General features: G+C 43.7%; 1 protein-coding gene across 6 annotated transcripts in view; it reads left to right on the top strand.

The window, feature by feature from the left end:
* DCAF6 (DDB1 and CUL4 associated factor 6) overlaps positions 1-25,339 on the top strand; it is a 622,202-nt gene that overhangs the window by 226,846 nt on the left and 370,017 nt on the right. For all 6 annotated transcript variants that reach the window (XM_069204156.1, XM_069204153.1, XM_069204157.1 and 3 more), the window contains one exon: positions 21,711-21,929. In XM_069204156.1, the coding sequence (XP_069060257.1) occupies positions 21,711-21,929 (219 nt within the window). The remainder of the gene's footprint in view (positions 1-21,710; positions 21,930-25,339) is intronic.

Genomic DNA, 25,339 nt, shown 5'->3' with positions numbered 1-25,339 from the left:
GTGTAAAGCATGTCTTTAAAGGCAGACATGGTCACCTGAAAGGTTATATGCACACAATTGCCTTAAGGAAAATGCTGTACCAGTGCAGCACAAACTTAGGAGCGTTCCTATTGTAGGTCATAATGAAGTAAAGAAAAAATGATTCAGTAAATGCCAACGAAAGGACCATAGATCTTCAGGTTGGGTATCATTGGTAGTAATTAAAAAAAAATCTAATGGAAGGGTAAGATTTTGCGTAGACCTTTGTTCTTTAAATGAAAGTGTGGTGACTTTTCTGTTACCGAATATTGGAGAACTCATTTAATGTTAAAAGGTGGCAAGTATTTTAAAAAAATATATTTGAAGAGTGCATACCACCAAATAAAGCTTCACCTAGAATCCAAAGCTTTGATAGCTTTTATTACCACCAAAAGAACATTTCAGTTTACTCGCATGCCTGTCGGTTTGTCATCGTCAGCGAGTATTTTTCAGTGCATGGTCACTAAGGTTTCCAAAGGCTTGGATATCATATTGGATTTCCAAGATTGTTTTTTGATATTTGGTGAAACTGTGAAGAAACACAAAGATGTACTGAAGCATGCTTTATGTAGACTTACAGGTGTAGGATTAACTCTCCACAAAGAGAAATGCTTGTCCTTGAAGATTGTTTTTTGTAAAAATAAAAAAAAGAAGTGTGTGTGGAGCAGGTATTTTAGTACCATTTGACATCAAACTCAAATCCATAGTTACTGTGGATGTCGGTGCCATAGGGTTGGGTGCAGTTCTCTCTCATAAACATGGAGCAGTTGAAAAAACAGCACTTGCATCTAGGACCCTCACTCCTTCATATAAAAATTGTTTTCTTATAGAGAGGGAAGCATTAACAGCAGCCTGGGCAATAGAGTATGGGGTTCTCAGTTCATTTTAAGATCAGATCATAAACCTTCGGTCAGAGTTTTGTTGCTGGGAGGAGCAGCAAAGGGCTCTGCAAGACTTGCGAGGTTTGCTGCAAGGCTTCAGGAATATCAATATACTGTGGAGCTTGTTCAGGGTTGGGAAAACTGTCAATCTGATTGTCTGTCCAGATTGTCAGTGGTTTGGAGATTGGTTGACGGTCCCCCAGTATCTAATGGTGATTGTTAAGTTGCAGTGACTTCAGTTGAAGATGTTCTTATGGAAGGTGAATGTGTAATCACAATTGATGAATGGTATAGAGAAATGAACGTTGAAGATGTTCTCAAGGAAGTGTTATGCATAATAAATATGGGGGGAAGTGAGAGTTACGTGTCTCTGTCAGTCAGTCCCTATATCAAAGTTGTGGATGAGCTGTCAGTTTCCAGTGACATGGTCTTGAAGAGAGGTGAAAGATTCATATCATCCATGGGGTTGAGAAACAAACTCATAGCGTCAGCTCATGTGGGTCACTTAAGGCAGAGTGTGACGCAGCGTTGCCTCAAAGCTCAGTTTTGGTTGCCAGGTATGGATGATCAGGTAGTGTTGTGGATTGAAAAGTGCTCCATTTGTAAAGTGGGAGAGAAGAGATTGAAGATGGGGGCTAAGTCAGTCATGGCGCAGATCAATAATTCAGGAAAAGCTTGGCATAACATTTGCTTAGATTTTGTTGGTCCAATGGCAGAAGTACGCACTGAAAACAAGTTTGCAGTCATGGTCAGTAATGTTTTCTCAAGGTGGTAACATGTGACATCTTTGAGAGACATTATGACTGAGGCTACCATCCAATGATTAAAAAAACATTTTTTAGAAGAAGGTGTTCCATCAATACTAGTAACTGATAATGGTACCCAATCAATCTCAGTTGAAATGAGAAAATATTTGACATGTTATGCCATTACACACCATTGCACTTCTCTCTATAACCATCAAGGGCATGGCATAGTTGAGAGGGTCACAGATTAGCAGTCATTCAAATGGCAAATGTGGGCAGAATGGATGTAGAGATCTGCTGAGTTGTTTGGTTGTATCGCACAACCGTACAAGTGGATACCGCGGTGTCTGCTTTTTAGTTGATGAGAGGAAGAGTTCCTGGTCCAAATTAGTGCAATTGTGAATGAAAGAGTGGGTGCAAAGAGGAGGTAGGTGCACAGACTAGTGCCATTGTGAATTAAAGAGTGGGTGGCAAGTGAAGGTAGGTGCAATGTTGATGGATTGAAGGCCAGAAATATCTCAACCTATCAAAATAGGCGATTAGGTAAAGGTCAAATCTGGTAGGGTAGTAGGAGGTCCATCCAAATTTAGAGGTCCATACAAAGTAAAACAACTACATTAGTTCTATGTCCTTTTGGAGAATGGTGAACCGTGTAATCTACGTAGAGCGGCATTCTATCAGAGAGGAGAGGAATGTTCTGTAAATAACGAAGAGAGCTGTAGCGGATATATGTTCATGCAGTATCCCGAAATAGGAAGGGAATGGGATAATATGGAATCTCAAAGGAGACAACAATGTCAAATGATTCTGGTAGACCTAAATCAGAATGTGTAAGAATTCACAGACCACGTGAATATCCTAAAGACTAATAGCCTGATTACAACTTTAGCGGAGGGGGTTATTCCGTCCCAAATGTGACAGATATCCCGTCCGCCGTATTACGAGTCCATTATATCCTATGGAACTCGTAATACGGTGGGCGGTATATCCGTCACATTTGGGACGGATTAACCCCCTCCGCCAAAGTTGTAATCAGGCCCTATGTTCAATAGACCTTCTCTGTTAATGACATTAATGGGGAGTTTTTGGCTTACAATATGCTTTGCCAAAGATGTTATTATTTTAACGTTCTTATTACTTTCTAGGTGATTTAGGTTTATGTTTGTACATTCATTTTGTTATGTTTCTTTCTATTGTCATGAAATGTAGAAGGGAAGGAGATGTATTTCAATACTTCTGCACCTTGTGCAGAATTTTGCTATGGAATCCAACCCTTGTCAGATTTTATATGTTTATCTTTGAATGTGGGAACTTTTCTGGTGGTCGCGCATCTCTTCAGCTCCACAATCAATCTATTTATGGTTAAACTTACCTGCCAAAGTGTGTGTGGTGGATTTATTTACTCACTTTTTTTAACTGATATTTTGTTTTAACAGAAAACAATCCAAACATACATTCAAAAGGCTTTATGATGTGGAATATTAAGCTTGTTCTGGTTGTCTTCTAGAAATTTCAGAAGTTTGATGGGCAGTTCAAAGTGGGAGAGTGCAGAGCCTTGAGTCTATTGTTCCCACACTGTGTTGTGCTTGGTCGGCAAGAGTGCTGAGAACATGGAACAAGAAAAAGACACAGAACAAGCCTGAACAAGGTCGCTATCAGTAGGCATTCCCATGGGTAGATGTCAGGGGGAATGTAGGTCATAGCGCAAAGTGAGGGTGGAAGCAGTGGTGCAGCTCAAGGAGTGTACAGTGTATTTGATGAGTTAAAATCCGGTTTTCTCAGCAAACGATCAGACAAAGAGTTGTAAGGCCTGCAGTCGTGGTCGATTGAAACGTGTACTCAAGGCAGGTAAAGTATTGAAGTAATTATTGCCATATAACTCAAAATTTACTTTCAGTATAGAGGAGACGGTGGGAGAGTAATTCCATGGCCATAATATGCCATAGTCGAGTGAACCATTGGGCCGTGGATGGAGGTGATTGTGTCTTCCATGAAAGAGCTATTAGTTGTTGGGCTGCATGCAGCATATAAATGACGAACCTCCAGACAGTGTGTGTGTCATAGATTGCAGGGTGGAGAGGCGTATACCTAATATCACTGTGTGATAGCTAGAAGGGAGTGGGTATCCCAGGACAGATTTGATGTGGCCTAGTATCTCCCTTCAGAAAATAGTAATAAGGCTGCATGTCCACCATATATGTAAGAAATCACCTAAGGCGTGGTTACAACAGCAGCACTGGGGAGATGTGCCAGGTAGATTTTGTGCTAGATGTCTCAGAACATAATACCAATGGTACATCAGCTTGTAAGCTGTTTCCCCGAGGGAAAGACTGCAGTATTTCTTGGGTATGTCCTGCCAGAGGGTCTCCCATTGTTTAGGCCTAATCTCTGTGAATGAGGCAGTCTGGGTACGTGAAGGTGAATGGCCCAGTGTCGTAGTTGACAGTATTGCAGTCTTGCTCTGTCTGTGAGAGGGAATTCCTGTTTACATTGATAAAACTTTTTCATTAGGGGCCGGTGAAGAGGTCTTGAAGTGCCCTGCATTCACTATTGTGCCATTCTGTGAATGTCTGAGGTGAGAGGGCCTGACGGAAGGCCGGATTGAGTGCCATTGGAGTGTTAGGTGACAGGAAGTTGATAAGGCCCTTCTTGAGGGCAACCCTGTCCCAGATGTCGAGGACTATTTTGGTGGGTGTGAAGAGATGAACACTGCGCGGTCGGGCTGATCTAGGCAGCTATGCCAGATCCAAAAGGTATCTACAAGCTACTGCCCGGGCCATATTGAACAGTGTTTTTCACTGGCCCTCACCACCCACTCCGAGATGTACCACAGACGTGCAGCCCAGCAGTAGTGAAACAAGTCGGGGCATGGTAGTCCCCCTCTTTTCCGCGGAAGCCTGCCATTCCGTATGAAGGAGCAGATGTTTCTCTGGAGTTGCTGAATCTCACTTAATGGCACTGGAGTGGGCAGCATCTGAAAGAGGTATAGAGCTCAGGGGAGTATGTTCATTTTTATAACATTGATGCGGCCTAGCCAGGAGATATGATGGGACCTCCATCGTCGTAAGTCTGTTAGAATGTCACAGCGGTGTTGGGGCCAGTTCGCCCGTGTCCAGGACTCTAAGATGGGGTTGATGTTGAGGCCTTAATATTTAATTGTGTCCTGTGCCCACTAAAATGGTGCAAATGTTTTGAGGTGTGGCAAGTCCGGAGCCGGGATAGGAAAGTTGAAAAAGTGAGACTTAAATAGGGTAATCTTAAAGCCTGAGATGTCTGCATAGGTTTGCCGAATGTCAGCCAGAGCAGGGAATCTTCGGGTTTAGTCAGGGTCAGCAATAGATCATTGGCAAATAGATTGATCTTGTGTTCCTGTTCCCTAAACAAGATCCCGGCCACAGCAAGAGAGTGGAGAATAAGGATTGCTAGAGGCTGTACTGCCAGGGCAAACAGGAGAGGTGATAATTGGTATCCATTGAGCGTACCCAACCGATGGGGAATACCGGGGATTGTTGCCCGTTGGGGCGTATTGTTGCAGTAAGAGCTTTGTATGCTGCCATGATCCTAGATATTAGGCGAGGCCCCAACCCCGTTTTATGAAGGACCACCTGCGGGAATGGCCAGCTCACTCTATCGAATGCCTTCTCTGCATCCAGTGAGAGGAGGCACGCAGCGATGTGGTGTTGATGTACTTTTTTCACCAAGTGTGCTACTCAGTGAACATTGTTCGCACCTTGTCTGCTATGTACAAAGCCCATTTGATCTGGCTCTAGGAGTCCCAGAAGGTATTTGTCTAATCTTGTAGCTATTATTTTAGTGAACAGTTTGGCAATGGTATTGAGGTGGGAAATAGGGTGATAGGAAGTGCAGTGGGTCGGGTCCTTGCCAGGTTTGAGTATAAGAGTGATCTCCACTGTCATCATGGAGGGCGTGTGTCCAGCCTCATGTGTATAGGAGTTAAAGAGGTCAAGAAGTTGCGGTTGGAGATCGGGAAAGAACAAGCGTTAGAAGCTGACGGGCATCCCATTGGGACCTGGGGTTTTTCCTAGTGGTAAGGCCTTAACTGCTGCTCAAAGTTCTTCTTGAATGACGGGACCTTCAGGGAGGTTTTAGTGTGCTCTCGGCAGTGCATCCCAGTCACAGGACTGCAGGAAGGTATTGATCTGTCCTCTTGAGGCATTGTTGCTTTGGTAGAGCATCTGATAGTCGTTGCATATTATTTTTTGTTTGTTGCATTCAGAAATTGCCCAACCCTGTTCCCCGTCGGGGAGTTTTGTAATATGTGCTCGCTCTCCAAGTGTGCCTACCTTATTGCCCCATCATAATATTTCTGCTTTTGGGCCAATAAGGCCTGCTTCTCTCTGTTGGTACGGAGGGCAGGTAGTTGGCCCCGCAACAAGGCAAGTTGGTGCTTATTGCGATGTGACGGGCTCTCTTTGTCACGTTGTTCTAGCCCTTTAAGTTCTATGATTAGGTTATTCTCCACCAGTCGGTCCTGTCTTTCCGTCACTATAGCTATGGAGGTAATAATTCCTCATACATACGCTTTGAACCCATCCCATAATGTATGAAATGAAATGTCAGAGTTAATGTCAGTAGTGAAGTAGTCTATTATTCCCTGACGGATAGTAGTAACATCAGTGGGGTCTCTGAGCAGGCGTGAGGACAAACGCCGATGCTGGGGAAAGTCATCCCAGAGGAGTTCAACATGGGGGTGGTCCGAGATAGAGATGTCTGAGATATCCGCCAGGGATATGGTATATAATATTTAATGTGTGACCAATATTGTGTCAATATGTGAGTAGGAGGAGTGTACATGGGAATAAAAGGTGTAATTTTTCTCATTGGGGTGGGAGTATGGCCATGCATCTGAAAAGCCTAGGTCTGTAATGTCCTGTTTAGTTTGAGCTGGCATGGCTTTCACACCCTTACACATCCCAGAGGACCTATCCAATACTGGGTCCCAGATTAGAGTGAAGCAGCCTGCTGCGATCAGGTATCCCTTTCCCCTTCTAGTTGCTCCCGCAAAGATTTGCGGGGATATGAGTCTTGTGGCGTATTAGGGGCGTAAATGGTAAATATGGTTAAAGTCTGCCCCCTCGTTGTATGTGCAAATTAAGGAAGCAACCCTCCTTGTCACTGGCTACTTTGGGCACAGAAGGGCAAAAGCTTGATTTGCATAGAATTCCTACCCCCTTTGTTTTAATGTCTGCAGAAGCGCTTCGGATACCCGGATGTGATATTCTTTGGGTGTCTCCCTCTAAATGGTGCGTTTCCTGTAAGAGGACTATGTCAGGCTCGTATTGCAGTATGTATCTCCATACGTGTCGATGTTTGTTAGAGGAATTGAGACCTCAGACATTGAGGGATATAAGTTTCATATGTGTAGGGGCCGTCATTTGGTACTTCCTGGCATTGAATCGCGGCTGAGGGGTAAAGCAGCATTGTAAGGACCTAATGGGGAAGAGTAAGCAGTGTTTCCCTATTCCCAAGGACCCTCCTTCCATCCCCACTCCCCGTGATGCCACCTAGAGTGTGTTGGAGAGAGTTTGGGGAGCCGACCTGCTGAGGGAAGCAAAAGTAAGCATGACTGTGCTTGGTAGGAGAAGGAGTGCACCTCAGTGGTGGGTGGTATCGGAATGTCTGAACAGGTAGGCAATAAGACCTGTAAGAGAAGGCAAAAATAACAAAACCATTACAAAAGGGCAAACCGGGCCCAATTAAAAGGTTCCGGCATGGGGTTGCACAGATCTTGGATGAGAAGTCACTCTCTTAGGATGCGAGTCAGATGGGGTGGGCTACCAGCAAATGTCAATGAGTATGGGGTGGCACCAAGTTTCAGAACTGCACTATTCCGAGCCTCCATGTGAAAGACTCAGTGTCCAGTGCAGTGATGGGTGTCAGTGTTTGCCCCTGATAGGGCAGTTCCCTATTGGCAGAGGCAGGAGTCAATTTTCAGGGGGAGCACAGGGTGGAGGAAGGAGGGTAGGGCCTGTGCTCATAGTTTTCACGTGTTGGATGATATTGCGTTTAGCCTTGCATGAGAGTTCTTCCATTGGATGTTTGGGAGACCGACAAGGCTTTACTCAGGTCAGATCTCACTCTGGGCTCTGTAGCCTGAGGCAGATGGGTTATTGTGATCCGGTGTTTGTTCTAGGCCCAGTAGGCGTTTAGTCTCTTCTATTGAGCGCAGAGAGCGTTGCTTGCCCTCCCATGTGAACAGCAAAACAAAGGAATGGCCTCACTGGTATCGAATGTTCATGTCCTTAAGCCTGTCCATCACAGTTTTAAAATCCCTTCTTCTGCAGAGTGTGGTGAGGGACCGATCTTGATATAATTGAATTGTGCGTCCTTTATAAGTTAGTTCCGTTTGTGACCTAGAGATTCGCAAAATGTCTTCTTTGTCTGTGAAAAAATTGACCCTGGTTAAAATATCAGGCATTACATTAGGGCATCCCAGGCCAGAGGCTACTCTATGCGCCCTGTCTAGTCTCGGAAGGGGAAGTTCCATGTTGCCTCTTATTGCATGTAGTAAGTCTGCTGTAAATGGCATAATGGGGTCTCCTTCCATACTACTGGGCACTCTCCTTATGCAGATAATATTACGGCGGCTTCTGTTTTCCAGAACTTCTTGTTTGATCTGAAGTTCAATTTGTTGTTCTTCAAGGACTGCCATTCATTGCCACAGCATTTCATGATCTTCATAGTGCGCATCAGTGGTGCATTCTATGTTGTCAACCCTGTCCCCTAGTTCTGTATCGTCTTTTCTTAGATCTCGGAGGCTAGTTTTGAGATCTGTCTTGAGATGACCAATCTCCGAGCTTATTTCATGTAGGAACTTCAACAGGTATTCCTGCGAGATAGGGGTGGGCGTAAGGTTATCCATCTCAATACTTGGGCTTCTCTCAGGCGATTTGGTGTTCCCCGTTGGTGATTTATTCCATAGTGAGGGCACCAGTATGTCCTTGATGGATTTGTTGCGTGGCATCCTGTGCACTATTGTGAGAGTGGGCAATAGGAAAGGCACAGGGAGGGCCGGAGACCATAAAAAGATATGAGTCTTTCAAGTGTTTGGCCGAGTGGGAATAGTGTTTCTAAGCGATGAGGCTCAATTTACCTGACGGCGAAGGCTAGAACAAACATATTCACCCTTTAATTGAGGTAGAGTGGCCAATAGGCCATTAGGCATGGATTGTTCCATGTGGGTCGTGCAGTTATGGTGGTGCTTTCCACTCTCGGATGCGATCTATAAAAGGTGTCTGTGGCCAGAGGCGTTGTGTGTACCACCTAGGTTCTTGCAGGAGAGTTAGTATCCTAGCAAGTGAATCCCTGGCGAAGGAGATACACTCAATACAGACTCACTAGCAAGCAGCAATAGTTGTATTATTAGGTGGGGGCCCCAACCACCTAACTATAAGGTCTCTCCAATCATCGCATAGATTGCACTGTGGGCCCATTCTTCAATGAGGTGAGGCCAAGAATTTCCCAAGACTCGTAGCAGTGAAGTAGTGAGGGGGCTCCCGACATCGCTTCAGGTAGCCATGGTATCGGGGGCTGGTGCATTGAGGTGGCGTTAATGATGGGGGTTGTGGTCCCCCGTCAGCAGTGTCCACTTTGCTGCAGGCCACAGCAGGTGTGAACAGCTTTCAAGGTAGGCCCGGTGATGCAGGAGATGGTGCCAAGCCTAGTGATAGAGCTGGAGGCGTGCACTATTCAGGCACCTCCACTGTACATGCAAGAGGTTTTATCCCTCACAGTAACTGCTCCCCCGCAGGGGTACGCGCATGTCAGGAGAAGCAGCAGCTGGTGAGCGCTGTGGGCTGTCTCCTACCTTCTGATGGAGGTGCTCACTGGCTACTGCTCTCATGTCAGCTGTAGGCTGTTTGGTGCAGTGCTCTCGGGCCATGGGCTAGAGACATGGCGTAGCCCAAGAGAGAGATGTCTTCACGGCAACTCCACCCTGCCGGTCCCGCTTCTGTTTCTCTCCCCGCAAGGCCAGGCACATGGCAAGACGCCTGGGGCACAAGGTCTTAGTCTCCCGGAGGGGGATCCTGCGTCATCTCTGTCCGGCTATCCCTGCTTCTGAGGTATCTCTGGGGACCACCGCTCTCTCCCTGTGGGGAGCAGCACTGTGGATCCCAGTGGGGATGGTGCTCTGATGGCTGGAGATGGGCTGCTGCTAATAGCAGGGCGGACTAGCCTTTGCAAAATGGTAGCCTTGAGGAAAGGGTGCCGGCTCGATGCCACCCAACATGCTGAAGTTGGGATCCCTGGGGCAGACTTCACACCCAGTGGAGTGCAGGAGGCAAGCCATAGAGAGGTCTGACTATTTGACCCGAAGCTCTAAAGGACACCCTGTGGGCTCGGAGAGCGTGAAATATGCCTCTCACTCCATGCCCCTGCAGACTACACCCTGGTTTTATTTACATCATAAAGCAGGAGCTCAATTCCAGATGGTGAGGTATACTTATCAGTCCAAACAGTTTTGATCATAAGTTACCATACTGAAAGTCGGGTTTAAAACAATGACTAGACTTGTTTCTGAAAAAAAATAAAAACAGTACTATAAGGGAGATGCTATCTTTCAAGATCATGACAGAGGTCCAGTCCTTGTTGGTTTGTACATCCCTCTACCCTTATTTCGTATTTTTAGATATTCGTTTTTGATTTTGTAAACACATTTTATACATTTTCAATAAAGCAGAAGGCCCAAACTTACATCAAACTTGCATCATTGGTTCCTTATACAGGTAAAGGCAGAAATACAATGTGCACAGTTTACAAATTAAGTGTGTCAAAACATATTATTGCATGTGTCACATTTGATGCCCACTGTTAGCCTTCCGCAACCATCTTCAGTAACAATTTAGTCCCCCCGATTGATTGCATATAAAGTAAGTTTCAGAACAGTATCATCCGGGGAGGGCCCTTCGGTTGCACAGTACCCAGTGACATACGTATTATTTACACAAAGAGTTAATCGCTGGGGTAGAGGAGGAGCCAACCATCCCCTACTCCAAAACATCTTCGCAGTCCCATTTTCAGCAGCTCCAGGTGTAATCCCTCAGGGTGATGCGGCATCATCTACTGCAGCGGCCTGAATGTCAGTCGCTATGGCTTCCCATGCACGTGTCCTCTCCAGGAAACCAATCCCCTTGTTTGCCTCCCTCAATAGCACTTCATCCTCAACTGCTGCTCACTTTGCCAATTTGTTACGCTATCGCAGTAGTTGGGGGCCCCCTGTTGTTTTCCAATTGCACAATATCTCATGCTTCGCTATTAGGAAAGCATAGACCTGAAACTTGCTGGTAATTCTATTTTTTGAAATATGAGGGAACCAGCTTAGCAGACAATGCCCCAGTTTACAAGGGATGTCCCTAGCCAGGACTATGGCCAGCAACGTTGTGATCCCCTTCCAGTACTGATGCAGCTGTGGGCAACTCCATAACATATGGAGCAGCCCGCCCCATTCTCTCCACATCAAGGACAACCCACTTCCCCTACTTGAAAATACTGCTGTATTCACTCGGGAGTCAAAAATGCTTGCTGCAGCACATAGAAATTAATCAGTTTAAAACCAGCGTTTCATGATACCTTGGGTATTCTATCGAGTAGAGTGTCCCAGGCCTCCTCCAATATCCGGGTACCCAAGCCTTTCTCCCAGTTAGTCTTCAGCTTTTCAGGCAGGCAGCGGCAATCTCCCCCATAGCCCTGTATAAACAGAAATCCACTTTCATAATACCTGAGGAGAGGGCTATATATCCACAGCTGCCCATTGCGGGTGGCTCAACTGTACCATTTCTCCAGTGGCTGCGAATTGCAGTGGTAATTGCTCTATATAAGAAGTTCCCCCTAAGGAAATTATAGTTTGCTCCAAAATCCTCCAATGAAAGCATTTCCCCATCCCTAAAGAGGCCCCCCAGGGTAGAAGCCCCCTCCTCCTCCCAGGTCTCCAGATTTCTCCTGTCCCCTCCATGCGGAATGGCTTTCAGTAGTATTACTGGTAGGTCATGCGAGTATGGTACTCTAATATGGGCCCTGTGCAGGCATCTATCCCAGCACCTAACAATCAGTTTGAATTCCTCAGTGTTGGTTGTGGAAGTGTGCCTGACCCACAGTAATGTTCTTGTTAAGTCGGTCATTCCTGGCACAAAAGGGCCTATCTCTCTCTCTGGTCTGAGCCTACCAGCAATCCACCTGGACAAACAACTGCAACAGGGCCGACAGGTAGTATCCCTCAAAATCTGGTACCGCTAGGCCCCCCTCCCACATTGGCAGTTGTAGTGTAGTCAGTGCTACTTGTCTGTGGACTGAGCCCCATATAAATGATATAATCGTCGAATCCAGTTCCCTAAAAATCACTCGGGGTATCTACAAGGGGAGCACTCCAAAATAATATAGGAGACCGGGAATGGCGTTCATCTTCAACAGTGCTATTCTGCCTAAGATTGACAGTGGGAGCGTTTTCCAAATTCTATACTAGTTTTAAGGGCATGCATGGCTCTACCAACATTCCCAGCAAATAGGTCCGCGCGATCATGGTATATCCTAACGCCCAGGTAAGAAACACACCTTGGACCCATTGCAGAAAGACTAAGTCGTTTGGCGATACTACTTCCGCAACCATTGGGAACACCCAGAATTTCTGCCAATTCACTTTAAGGCCTGATAGCTGCCCAAAATCCTCCAACATGACCCTAGCCCTAGCCAACTCCTCCGCAGTATCTTGCAAAAATAGCAGAATATCGTCAGCATATAATGCTACTCTGTGGCAGTGCCCTTTCACTTTCAGTCCTCTGTAATGCGTTGCCAACCGAGCCCGAGCTGCGAGGGCTCCACAGCCAAAGCAAAAAGCAAGGGGGAAAGTGAGCACCCCTGTCATGTTCCCCTCTCCACCCTATAACAATGTGATTTCACCTTATTTGTCCGTACCCGTGGGTCCGTGTATAATAGCCTAGTCCAGGCCACAAAGCCCCTCCCCCGTCTCATCCGTGTCATTACCGCCAACAAATAGTCCCACTCAAGACTATCAAACACATTCTCTCCTTCTCTCTACCAACAACCATGACCACTGACCCTCCAAAAGTCGGTGGGGGGCCCTTGTTCTAGAATGGAGAGAAGACATCTAATGTTGAGGGACAGATAACGCCCAGGTACAAACCCTGCCTGATTTGGGTGCACTAGCCGTGATATGTGGGGGATCAGATGCGTGGCCAATATTTTACTGAGGATTTTTTAGTAAACATTTAGCATTGAAAGGGAGCGGTAGGCTCTATAGTCCCAGGGGACTTGCCAGGTTTCAATAACTGCACTATCAATGCTTCCTGAGTAGTACCAGACAAGCAGACCCTTGTCTGGGCTTTATTATACAGTTTCTAAAATTTAGGTGCCAGTTGGTCTGCGTAAGTCATGTACCATTCCACTGGAAAGCCATCTGTCCCAGGGGTTTTCCCATGTGCCATACCCTTTATTGCTGATTTGATCTCCTGTTGGGTGATAACCTTCCCCAGAGTTGCAGCCTCCTCATAAGTAAGAGATGGTAACTCTAATGAGTATAGGTATGCCCTTCCTGCTTTTACTTCCCAAGTGTTCACGCTCCAGTATAACTGTGTATAGTACCAAAGGAAACAGTCATTAATCTGTTCTTGTCTAAATTCTTGGCTCCCTTCATCTGTTTCCAGTTCCAAAATTGGAGTCCCTCTCTTTGCGGGATTGGCCAGCCAGGCCAGAATTGTGCCTGCCTGATCCCTCTCCGCATGCGCTCGTTCCATGTATCTCCAATAGTCAAAGCCGCGGAGTCTCACTACTCTAGCTGCTACTTCCTCATTCTTATCTAATAGGGATTGCTGCCTGTCAGGGTTTTCGGCCTCAGACACTCTATCTGGTGCAGTTTCTCCTCAGCATCCTGTACTTCCCTCTCTAAGGTCCTCCTCACTCCTATCACCGTTGCTAGACATTCAGCGTGACTTTAAATGCTTCCCACTCTGTGTCCAAGGCTGTCTCTTCGTTGGTCTCAAAATAGTCTTCTATACTATGCCTGAATTTCTCCCTAACTGCTTGAGCTTCTAACATTTCAGGTTTTAACCTCCAGGTGGGTATCCTAGTCCTAGGACTGTGCCAGTCACAGCTCAGGAGTATACAATTATGGTCTGAAATCGTGCGGGCCAAGTATTCTGCGTTCATCACTATACCATGCACATCGAGGGAGCACAGAATTGTGTCTAGTCACGTGTAAGTTATATAAGCTAGAGAAATAGGAATCATTTCTGACAAGAGGATGCGTCACTAGCCATGAGTACACTAACCCCCATTCTCTCTGCCATTCTGAAAACGTCCAGGCAAATCTGCTTGCTGATGCATCTCTCAGCAGAGGGTGTGATCTGTCCATCCCTACTTCTGCCACACAGTTGAAGTCGCCCCCAATCACTATAGTTTGTGTCAAGTGCTGCACCAGATTCCCTGACAGGCTTGTTATAAAAGAGCCCTGATCCACATGTGCTTTGTACTGGAAGGGAACCCCCACTCTTACCCAGATGAGAACCCCGTAGCAAGAGCAGAGTAACTAGTATAATATACCTGGCCTTGCCTCCTGGGCCGTTAGATGGATCTCTTGTAGTAACGCTATGGGTATGCCCGGTCTATTTAAATATGAGAATACTTAATATCTCTTGGAGATGGTATGCATGCAGCTAATATTCCAGGCACCAGTTTATAATTTGTCATACTAGTGATAAATGATCTGGATATACTGACAGCCTATCTCCCACCACTGCTCGTGCACCCGAGACCCCCAATTGAGACAATTTGCGTAACATTTCGATGCAGTCATTGTGACCCCAAACAAGTAAACTCCCAACACTTCAACAAACAGTCCCTCCCCTGGACAAATCTGGCAAGGCCCCCTGTCTGAACTTGTTTAAGCTTAACCAAACATTGTGGGTTTCCCACAAAACATACATGGGGGAAAGCAAGACAGAAACTCCAGCTCAGGCTTCCTGTCCACAACCCCAATCAGGATTGTGCAATAGACGATTCCATGCACCCGTAGCAAATGTTCCTTATCGATCTTCCATCTCCTGGCGAAGGCCAGACATTTCCCCCCTTATCTTTCAGCTGCCGTGAGGCAACAGTCAATGCTTTGCCAGGCCAAAGGAAAAAACTTAGGCCTCTGCATGTGTATCTGTAAAACAGGTTAATGAGCTAAACCTGCCCTCTGCTCTAATACTTGTACATTTTGCAAAATATGCATAGAGGAATTCATAATGCAACCCTTCAATGTATGCTCCTATCTTTTCCAATTGGCAGTACTTAACTTGATAAAGTTTACTGTAATGCACGGGTTGTCTGTAGGGAAACTGCTTATTCAGTGTCAGAGCAGTAACTTCATAATCCCTTTTCCTCCAACTGCATCTTCCAGAATGCGATAACTGAGTTAAACACACAGCTTTATTCTTCATTTGGCAGTCTTTGTCATTTGAATACAAATGTTACCAAACACCTGGGTAAACACATTAGTGGACTACTCGTTTTTTCTGCACTGATGTATATGAGTGCCAATTCCCTCTTTGCAAGGAAAGCTGTAATTGGGGGAACAACAGGAGTGGAGTAGGCCAGACAATGTTTGAAAAGCAAAGAACCCTCAAATTAAAAGGGTCAGAGTCACTCTGATTTTAAGTTTCAATACTTTGTATTGAATTTTCTTGTAACAAAACAATGCAGGAGTACCTGTCTCCAACATACAGAACCCCCCTTCCATCCAACCACCCTCATCCCATAACCACTCCCCAGTGATGTCCTCAACTAGGAATTGGTCTTTTTGAACTATGCATAGGACTTCTTTAAAATGTATTTCTCATTGTCCAGCAGGCCTCAGCTAGAATCCTGCTTGGACAGGACAGTCCTCCATTCTTGACTTTCAAGTATGACAGGCCTCGATCTGATGAACCCAAAGGACTTCCTTTTCAAGTTATAGGCTTTTGTTTCATGTGCAAGCAGAAGACTGAACTTCTAAAGCAATAGGTATATAGTTGGTGACAGTGTGCTTCCCCACAGTCCTAGTACATTTATCAGCAGGTAGCAAGTGGGAGATTCTATTCCATTTAAGCGTAATGGGTAGGATTCCACTATTGCAATCCTTAGAATAATGGATGCTGGGTTTCTGTCTGTGTTTCCTGCTTCAATGTGGGATATAAGGTTTAGCACTTTCCCCAGAAATTCTTGAATTTCAGCCATGGCCATAGTATAGGCAGATTTGTACTCTTTTCCCTCGATTGTTCCTCGTTTGTCCCCAGCAGGTCATGGTCTGTATATCTTCCTCAGGCACGGTGGAGTGTAGCGCCACCAATATATTTATCCTATGGAGGGTATATGGTGTGCAAAGTTATTTGACCGTGTGAATATGTGGTCCTGTTGTTTGTGCCCTAATGAAATATTAAGGTTTTTTCACACTGCTGTTGCTATGGAAAGGTCAAACTAGATGGTTTCGTGGTAGGTATTGCATAGATTCTAAAGCTCAGATGTTGTGTGGTAGTTAGTGTTTGTATGGATATTTTAAATCTCTTGAATGGCTATGGGCCCCCCTCTTTTATGTGGGGTTGTGTGGTTTTGTAACCAAGACTCTTATCTGAAGTAGTGAAAGTGCTCTCCTTCAGGGACACAATATGTATTCTTCATGTTCTCAGATGAACAAATTTCCCTGTTAAGTCCAGAAGCCTGAAATGTATCTGCGTTTTCCATACCTGAAGAGAGCTCTATCTTGCCCTAGGGAGATGTCTACGTTTCCTACAATGGGTGTCATGGGAGATGGGAATGAAGTGAGACGTTAGTGCCTCATCAGGCTATCCCAGGTCGCTAATGGTACGCTGTTTACAGGATGAATATATACAAATTTGAACAATGTTGCTTTTTCGGGGCCCAGAAGGCTTATTCCAGCAGGCAAGCTGCCAGGTTCCGATCAATAAAGCACCATATCTTGTCTGTCTCTCCAAAAAGCCATTCAATCAAGTAGCGCACCTGGGCAGCCTGGCAATATTGATGCAAGTCTGGTATGCCCAGGCCTCTTTGTCTAAGAGGTGTTATACATATGTACTTGTGCATATGGGACATTTACCACCACAGAAGAAGGTATTAAATAAATCCTGTAGCTGAGAGATTTCTCACGAGGAAAGGGGGAGGGGTAGGGCCTGGGACATATATAGAATCTTGGACAACGTCATAATTTTAAGGGAAGCTATTCTCCCCAACCACAAAAAGGTGTGATTGTAACAAGAGCTCAAAAAAGCTTTGATTCCCTTCAAAAAGGTTTTAAAGTTGCTCCTGGCATGTTCATAGAGATTGGGAGTCAAAAAGATCCCTAAATAGTTTAGTCCATTTAGTGTCCAATGAAAGGGGGTCTCAACCTGCAAAATAATGGCCAGTATTTGCCCCTAGTCAATATCAACCTCTCAGAGTTATGAAAATTGATGTTAAGTCCTGTTAAGGAATGAAACTCTTCAGTTCCCACAGACATTGCCTGGATGCAGTGAGTGGCAATATTATGTCATCTTCCAAAGCTGATATCTTAAATGTATCTTGGTGAAAGTCGAGATTGTGGGATTCTTTGTCATTTGCTTGCATTCTGGCTCATGGTGAGATGTATCATGCATCAATCCAACACTTAACTGTGTCATCATACCCTAATCCACCCTGTCAAATGCTTTCTCTGAATCTAATGGCAGCATTACTACTTCTCTATGATGTTTCCGCATTAGGTCTGTCAGGTGAAGAGCCTTTTTGGTGTTGCCACTAGTCAGCATTGCTAAATCCTACCTAATCAGTGTGTATTAGGAGTGGCAGCAACTCCTCCGGGCGGGTTGCCAGATTCTTAGAGAATATCTTAATGTCCATGTTAAAAAGAGAAATTAGACATCTTAAGGATTTTTGGTGCCCAAGGCAATACATATTTTGGGCCCACCTGTTTAGAACAGCTTTAAATTTACTACACTCCTTCTGGCTCATTCACGCTCTTGTGATTCCAAACAATATTGATTTGTATATTAAATCTTCATAAATGGGCAGTGCAAAAACAGCCGAAAGGTCAAGCTGCTTGGTGTCTGCCAGCCAAAATGTACCAAGAGAACAAGCCATGATAGTCATTTTTTTGAGTTTGGATTTGGACTTTTTTATGTATAACTACAAAAAACATTTTATGTGGTGTTCAGTGTCTAACCAGGCTGTTACTTCTATTTTAGGAAAAACATGCTAATGTTAACTTTTTAGATGTTCATTGGACTGGTGGATAATATTAAAATAAGACACATCCACATAGCTCTTGAAATTGTTGCTTTAGTTACAGAATATTTGTAGTCACAAACATAGCCTCCTTCACTACTGGTCTTCTTGCTGCAACAGGAAAAATCAAAATACTGCTTGGAGGGTTTTCAGCATTCTACTGGTTTAGAATCTAATAACTTCCTCCTAATTTCTCTCCCCCTGATTTGTCACTTTTGTCCTCTGTATTTGTCTGTACCTTTCTGGATAAATAGTTACCTTTGGCCCTGCTGATTAAGAGACATGGATAGGGCTGGGTAGAGGGACAGACAGAGAAATAAAAAGAACAGTATAGTAAAAGGCGTGAGGCTGAGGGAGAAGGAGGTACAGATAGATATGATATAGAAAGATATGTGAGTTAGAAAGAGGATTAAAGTAAAACAGCAGTTGTGTAACAGGGATGCCAAGGGTCACTGTGCAAGTGGGGAAAATGGCCCCTTTGCTGCTGAGGTAGTGAAATGCAGCACTATCATGGTTCAGTGGGTCCCGGTGCCACTGCACCTGCTGCACTAGTGGGTGGTATACTCCTGGAGCCCAGAAGCACATGAGAGCGATAGCTGGAAACACACACCCACTTGTAGCTTGCTTAAGTAAAAAGGAAAATAGTAGCTCCCACAAAAAATGAGCTGTTTAAAGATACAGTAATGTGCCAGGAGACTTGTCAACTTTGAGGCTTGTAATTGTTGTAAGGACTTCAGCAGCCGATATGGGACATTCAGTCGCTCGTCATCCTTCGTAGGCACGGTAGGTAAGATGACCGTTTGCAGGTATGTCTTTATAGCCCACGGAGACTGTCGGGGAAGCTGGATAAAGTAAGCACTGAGCACTTGCACTTTGCCCGGATCCATTGCTTGTATCTCTCCTCCCTTGCTCCTAGTTTCTCAAGTATATCCCTGCATCAGTTTTGATTGGTGCTTACTGGCGAGCAGGGCTACAACTTTGTTGCCACCCTTAAACAAGCCCACACCTCCTCTGGCAAAGAAATAATTACCATTACCATATTACACAGTAAGTATTTGACTCCTGACTGAAACAAGGTATCTCCTGATTTTGTTGATGGGGCTGATTTACATTTTTACTCCAGAAGTAACAGCTCTCTTCTGGGCCCTCAAGACAAATTTACCTTGTACAGTGCAGATGACTTGTTTCTTAGATAAATACTTCCTTCACTACCGCTTTAAGAGCTTCCCACACCACCCTTGGGTTGTGCTCACTAGTGTTTTTTAATGTAAGGTACTCCTTTATGGTTTTACGAATTTTGTGCGTGAAGATTGGGCCCTGCAAGTGGCTATCATTCAGATGCTTGGTGCTTCTTATCTGTCTCCCATCTTTTTCAGCCCAATCTGTTATGAGTTGTATTGGGTCATAAGCTGATATCGATTGGGGGCCCTGATCTAATTTTAGGATCCACTGAAACATTCTTCAATCAATCAAGATGCTATCTATTCAGGCATAGGTCTGGTGAGCCACTGAGAAGTTGGAGAAGTCCGTCTGAAGTGTCTGTGTTGCATGAGTCAAGTAGACCAAATTCTCTAAACAGAGTTTCGCTAGCTGCTGCTAATGCTCATGTCCCCCAACTTGCATTTGTGACTTGTCTTTTCTGAGGTGCGGTACACAATTAAAGTCTGCATCTATTATGACAGGGTTGTCTGATATCTTGACAATGTCATTTATCCTCTGGACTGGAATTTCTCTAACCCTATATTTTGGGCGTATATGTTTGCTCTAGTGAGTGGTTGACCCTAGAATTCTCCCACCATAATCATCCATCTGTCTCCTATCTATTTTGACCTTTCTTTCTATAAATTTGTTTTTCTCAGAAATTTATGGAGGTTCTGCCTTTCTTGGTGGGTTGTGTTATGTAGTATTGTGTGTGAAAGTGTTTAGATCATAGTCTGTGTTATTCTTTCCTTAGTAGATGTGTCTTTTGCAATAGGCTGATATCTCTTCCTGATCATTTGAGCTCCCCCACAATGGGACTATTAATTTCCGAGCATTGTATGTTAGCTTCTTCAACTGTGATTGAGATATAGGTGAACTTCGCTTGGATTGAGGATCGAGCGTTGCTGTGCACAGACCGGTCTTGTGGTGTCACTTTCTTCCTTCCTCCAGTCGTCAAAACTGAAAAGAACATAACCTAGTAATTCTATATCCAAACCAAGTGGTTAACTGTTTATAAATACATATATGTGTGGTTATTAGCCCTGGGGATTTTGTCAGATTCAGACTTTCCATTACTCATCTCACTTTCTCTGGTCTTGTGTGGTCCTGACACTACCATAGTGTGCAACAGCTCTGACTCAGTTTGTCCCTGTGCCCCCTCCAGGGCCCTTCCCCACCACCCTGCAATCCCTTTTCTTTCTCTGTTTTGGTAGTATTATAACTGCTGGAATGTCAGCTCTTTCATCCCCTTTTAAGTTCATAACAGTTTTGGCTGAGTTGTAAAGATTCCAAGTGGTCCCCACAGATGTGATTTAGGTGAGGGAGCACATTTTCTTTGCTTGGTATGATCTCCTCTTGACCGGGATTTGATCTCCTCTACTGGCCCATTGCTGTCTTCCATGTCTCTCTCATAATTCTCATGTCCATTTCATCCATTGAATTCTGGGATGTACTTTGCTTAGTTAGTTCCAAAAGTGAACATGCTTGCTTCAGTGAAGCTTCATTATAATTTTAATCTTCTACATCTTTACTCGCTTCTATTCCTAGCCTGTGAACCGATTCCTCAGAAACACAATAGAAGAAAGGTGGCATCAGAGAGACAGCGACTTAAGCAGACAGGTTCCTTAAAATACCTTTGCCTAACTGACCATCAGTTTGGATGATGATCAAGATCATTGATCTTGCAGAATCTATATAATGCTCTCACTTCCCCATCCCTGCCTATATTCCTAAACAGGGAACCTGGGTAAATCAAGTACTGAAAAACAACAGTTGGCTTGGGATAATTTGCCACCTTTATCAGTAGAAAAGCTATCTACACATCATCAGATTCAGCCAAGCGTCAGATCCAGCATTCCAGTAATGTGGAGAAGAACAAAACCAGAAAAGGGCCATGTGGTTAAACTTAATTTCTATAACAAATACATATTTGGTATGTTGCATAAATTCAAAGCAGTAATTAGCCTTCCATAAAAGGATTAAAAGATATAATTGCTATGTAGGATATCTCTGTTTTATAAAGATTTGTTATATTGTGGGGATTCTGTTTCTCAGAGTTGATTTTTTATTCAACCATTGCAAAAGTGTCATTAGTAGCCTTTAGAGCCCTATGACTGTTCTGAATTTTGTACTGCAGTTGCTCTGCCCCTTCTTCTTTTTTTTCTTTTTCTTTTTTTATACATCTTTTGTTTGCCTTTAGTCTTCAGGGAACGTTATCTTGTGCATGGCTAGCCTAAGCAATTTTGTCATTTTCATTTCTTTGTAGTTTTAGCACTTTTCGTCTAAAGTCTGTCTTTTTTTTTATTTTATTCTCTCTCACTTTGTTTTTATGCCTGCAATTTTTTGCTACTCCTATAGGCTGTTTATTGAGATTTTTAAAAAAATATTATCTGGTTTCATAAATAACAAGTGGCGTTTTTGTAACTGGCTCTAACACCTCCATTTGTTAGAGAATTATATAATTTGAGTGTTTGAAGTTAGATGTGCTGTACTGATTTCTTTTTTGTATATAATTGTCATCTACAGTGTTTATTGGGATCAAGTTTCTATTTTATCATTGTTTTTGTATAAAAATAATTGTATTCCATGTTTTTGTAAGGTGGGCTTAATCGACCAACGACCTCAAGTTCAGGTGTCACACCCCAGGGTGAAGCAGACACACAAGCAATGGAATTGGAGTCTCTCTCTGAACAGAGTTCAGAAACACAGGCATCTGCCTCTACAGAAACACCCTCTCCAGTGTCTTTGGTACCACCAGAAGACAATCAGCAAATTCAGTCTGCGGAAGCTTCCGGTGGTAATTCAGCTGAGCAGCCTGGTAAGAATAAACTAGTATGTATTTAAAATTAATTTTTACAGACAAAATTATTTTGAAAACGTCCTTCTAAAAGACACTGTGATGTAATTTAATCTAGAATTTATACTCCCACATTTCTATTTAACTCAAGGACATAACTTTAAGTGTGCAAAATAAATATTTTCCTTTAATGCTAAACCCTGTGAGTGCCTGTATTTTGTAGGTACCTTACATACAAGTGACTATCAGTGCTGTTTGTAAAGGAATTGTGACAAGCAACACAACCTATGTGTTCATGACTAAAATGGTGGTCTCTTTGCACCTGGCATGTCATAAGGAAAAAATAGGTATTGTCAATCACTTCAGCGGTATCTGTTGTGATGTCCATGACAAATCTAAATAAAAAGTAGCAAGCTGGTTTACTCTGTAAGACATTGAGTACAGACAGCCTTAGTTCTATGGGATGTTTACTACTTGTTTGATATTCCTTGCTCTTAGTAACTGAGTTACTTAGATTTCTTACATTTGGAATTTTACTAAATAAAAAGCCAGGGCAGTCCAACAAAACAGTTGATTAACACTGATACTCAGATGACAAGTCAGTCCTGTTTCTTTGGTTATTGTGGGATATTTTGTTCTTTGTTTCGGTATTTCTTTCTATGTAGTTGATTGGAATTTGATCTGTTTTGGAGGTATAAAACAGGTTAATGTAAAAATAATAATTTTTCAAAAATATGTCTATAGACACATTCAGTCCTTCATTCAAATAACTGTAGAGGGAGGCCTCTGAAGATTGTTGCATCCCAGTAGCTCATCCAGGAGGCCACCCAGCTGACCCTTGGAGTCATTCTGGTAAGCCTGGGATAAAGGCAAGCATGCCCAATCCTCTTTCTTATAGAGCAAAGCAGTCCATCAAGCAACAGGGTAGCCCTCTTGCAGGAGAGCTGTCCTCCTTCTTTAACTTCCACAAGTCCAGGAGTGTTCTGAAGAGTGGCACTGATGGTCGATTTATACTTGGTGCCAGTCTTTGTGTGGGAGGATCTCCCTGTCTTACCCCCACATCTCGTTCTGGAAAGTCTTCCCCTTCCCCTGTCAAGGCTTCAAACTTTTCTGGGGGTGACAAAATGCAAGGCAGACCTGGTGACAGGTTCCTTTGTGTGTTCAATAGGAACAGTCCTGGGAAGTCTGAGTGAGGCAGAGTACAGCCTCTCCCCAGTCATCCTGGTAGGATGTTCCATCCTGGCCATACCTAAGCACCCTTTGTGTGACTGTTGGTTGGAATACACAAACCCCCAACAGCAGTGGCCATTTACAGTCATGTGACCCAGGACACTATCAGAAGACAGGTTAGCTGAGACAGGAAAATTCCAACTTTCTAAACTTGTCATTTTCAGAAATACCACTTAAAATCAGTATTTACCATTAAAGAGGATTTTAGATTACAATTTGTTTGGGTGTAAACAACATATTTTCACCTGCTCCCAATCCAAAATTAGCACTTGTTACTTATAATATGGTAACCCTGTGTTAGCCAGTGGGAGAGATAGGCCTTACAGTATTGAAAAACGACTTAAGGACTTTCACTACTAGGACTTATCAAACGTAAACCCACAGTTTCTGTGTTTTTAATAAAATGCACCCTGCCTTGCGAGTTGTGAGGGCCTATTTTAGGGGTGACCTATAATTTATTAAATGTGACAATTTTGTATAAGGCAATGTTATCATTATTTGAAAGTGAGAGCTCCAACACTTTAGCACTGGTTAGCAGCTGTAAAGTGCACAGAGTCCCAGAGCCAACAAAAACGAATTCAAGAAAACAGGAGGAATGAAGGCAAAAGGTTTCAGGGAACAATACCAAGCCAAGGATGTCAGGTCCAAGAGACCCTGTGTTGTATCACTATATAATTGTAAAGCACATATATACCTTAGGTGAGCATGCCCTATAAAAATCTAAAATAAATATAAATCTAAATTAAGTAAAATAATGCCCCCACCGCCAAACTGGGTCACCACCCATTCCATAAAATCAAGGCTCCTCTGCAGCACATCCACAGGCTCACTAGCATGGCCTAACTCCATGCGAGTTCCTGGGGTGCTCCAGAGGGGCGGGGAACCCCTGGCTAGGTGCATCTCCCACAACTCCCGTCATCGTCTCTCTGCTGTTTTTACCATTCTGTTCCAGTGAGCTCCCATCACGTGCTCAAAACCGCACGCTCCTTTGTGCTCCTCAGCCTTCACAGAGCTCTGTTCCCTCATCAAACAGATCTTTGTCTCTGGCCACTCACTAGACCTAGCTGTCACAGCCACACTCTATTCTTTAGATGCAGTCCTGGGGTAATAAGTATCACTACCCAGTTTCCACCTGGGATTGCAAGATTTCGGCAACAGGATATTTAATAAGTGCTCATGGTTTGTATGCGTAACCATTCAGCTACACATCCACAATGTTGTTTTTTCTAGACACACCCCTTCCAATATTTATTTATTGAATTTGCATATTGCAGCTGCATCAACAGTACTAATGGGTGTCACAAGTAACCAAAAATAAATGTATCAGACCAATCAAACAGACAGCATAACATTAGTTTATAATTATAAGAGTGTTATAGTTCTGGTAAAACCATATGGATTTTTAGTCTGGTCACTTGAGAATGTTGCATTTATCAAATGTTTCAAAGACCGGAAGGGCAGGTGGCATTCTCACTGAGTGAAGTTTCTCAGTAGAATGGTAGTCTTGGTGCATATGCAGAAAGAGTTGTTTCAGTTTCCCAAAATAGTGAAGTGTGAGTTGGGTTCTCAGTTATGAGAGAAGTGAGTTTCTAATGCTGGTTCAACCTCTTTACAGCATTGCCTCGTGGCTCCAGGTGCCCTGAATTTGGAGGTTCTAAGTTGTAGTGAGTTTTTGCTTTTAATGCACGGTTGCTGGGCTGCAGGAGGAAGTGAGTGGATTTGTCAGATGTAGTGGATTTTTCAGATGTTGACCTTACATGCAAGACAGCAGATTTTAAAGTCTCTTAAAAACTGGAGGATGTTTTTAAAATGTATTCTAAGATGAAATAACTGGCTTTGGATTGAAAGATGGCTTTGACTAGAATGAGAAAGGACTTGGGCAATGCAGTTAGCATGGAATTACTAAAGGCACGGACCTTACTCATTTTGTAAGGACATTTGCTTCAGTGGTGAGTGTGTGTCATCTTTAAACTTCCCAAGAATGAACTATTCTTTTTAGTATACTTTGGTTAACTTACTTATGCTTAAATCTACTAGAGAAATTGGGACGACTATATATCTCACTGTGTATCTCATCTGCAGTCGCCTCTGTGCTTTTATAGTTAAGTTATAGTTTCCATACAAAGAGTGTTTTTGTTCTGTTTAACTAAAAACTTTGGCCCGGTTTGAGGAAAAAAATCGTTTATCCACCTTGCACACTT

The sequence above is a fragment of the Pleurodeles waltl genome, chromosome 8, assembly GCF_031143425.1.
Source record: "Pleurodeles waltl isolate 20211129_DDA chromosome 8, aPleWal1.hap1.20221129, whole genome shotgun sequence".
In the NCBI taxonomy this organism is placed as follows: Eukaryota; Metazoa; Chordata; class Amphibia; order Caudata; family Salamandridae; genus Pleurodeles; species Pleurodeles waltl.
Note: the sequence above shows the minus strand (reverse complement) of the source record. Positions and strands in the feature narration are given on the sequence as shown.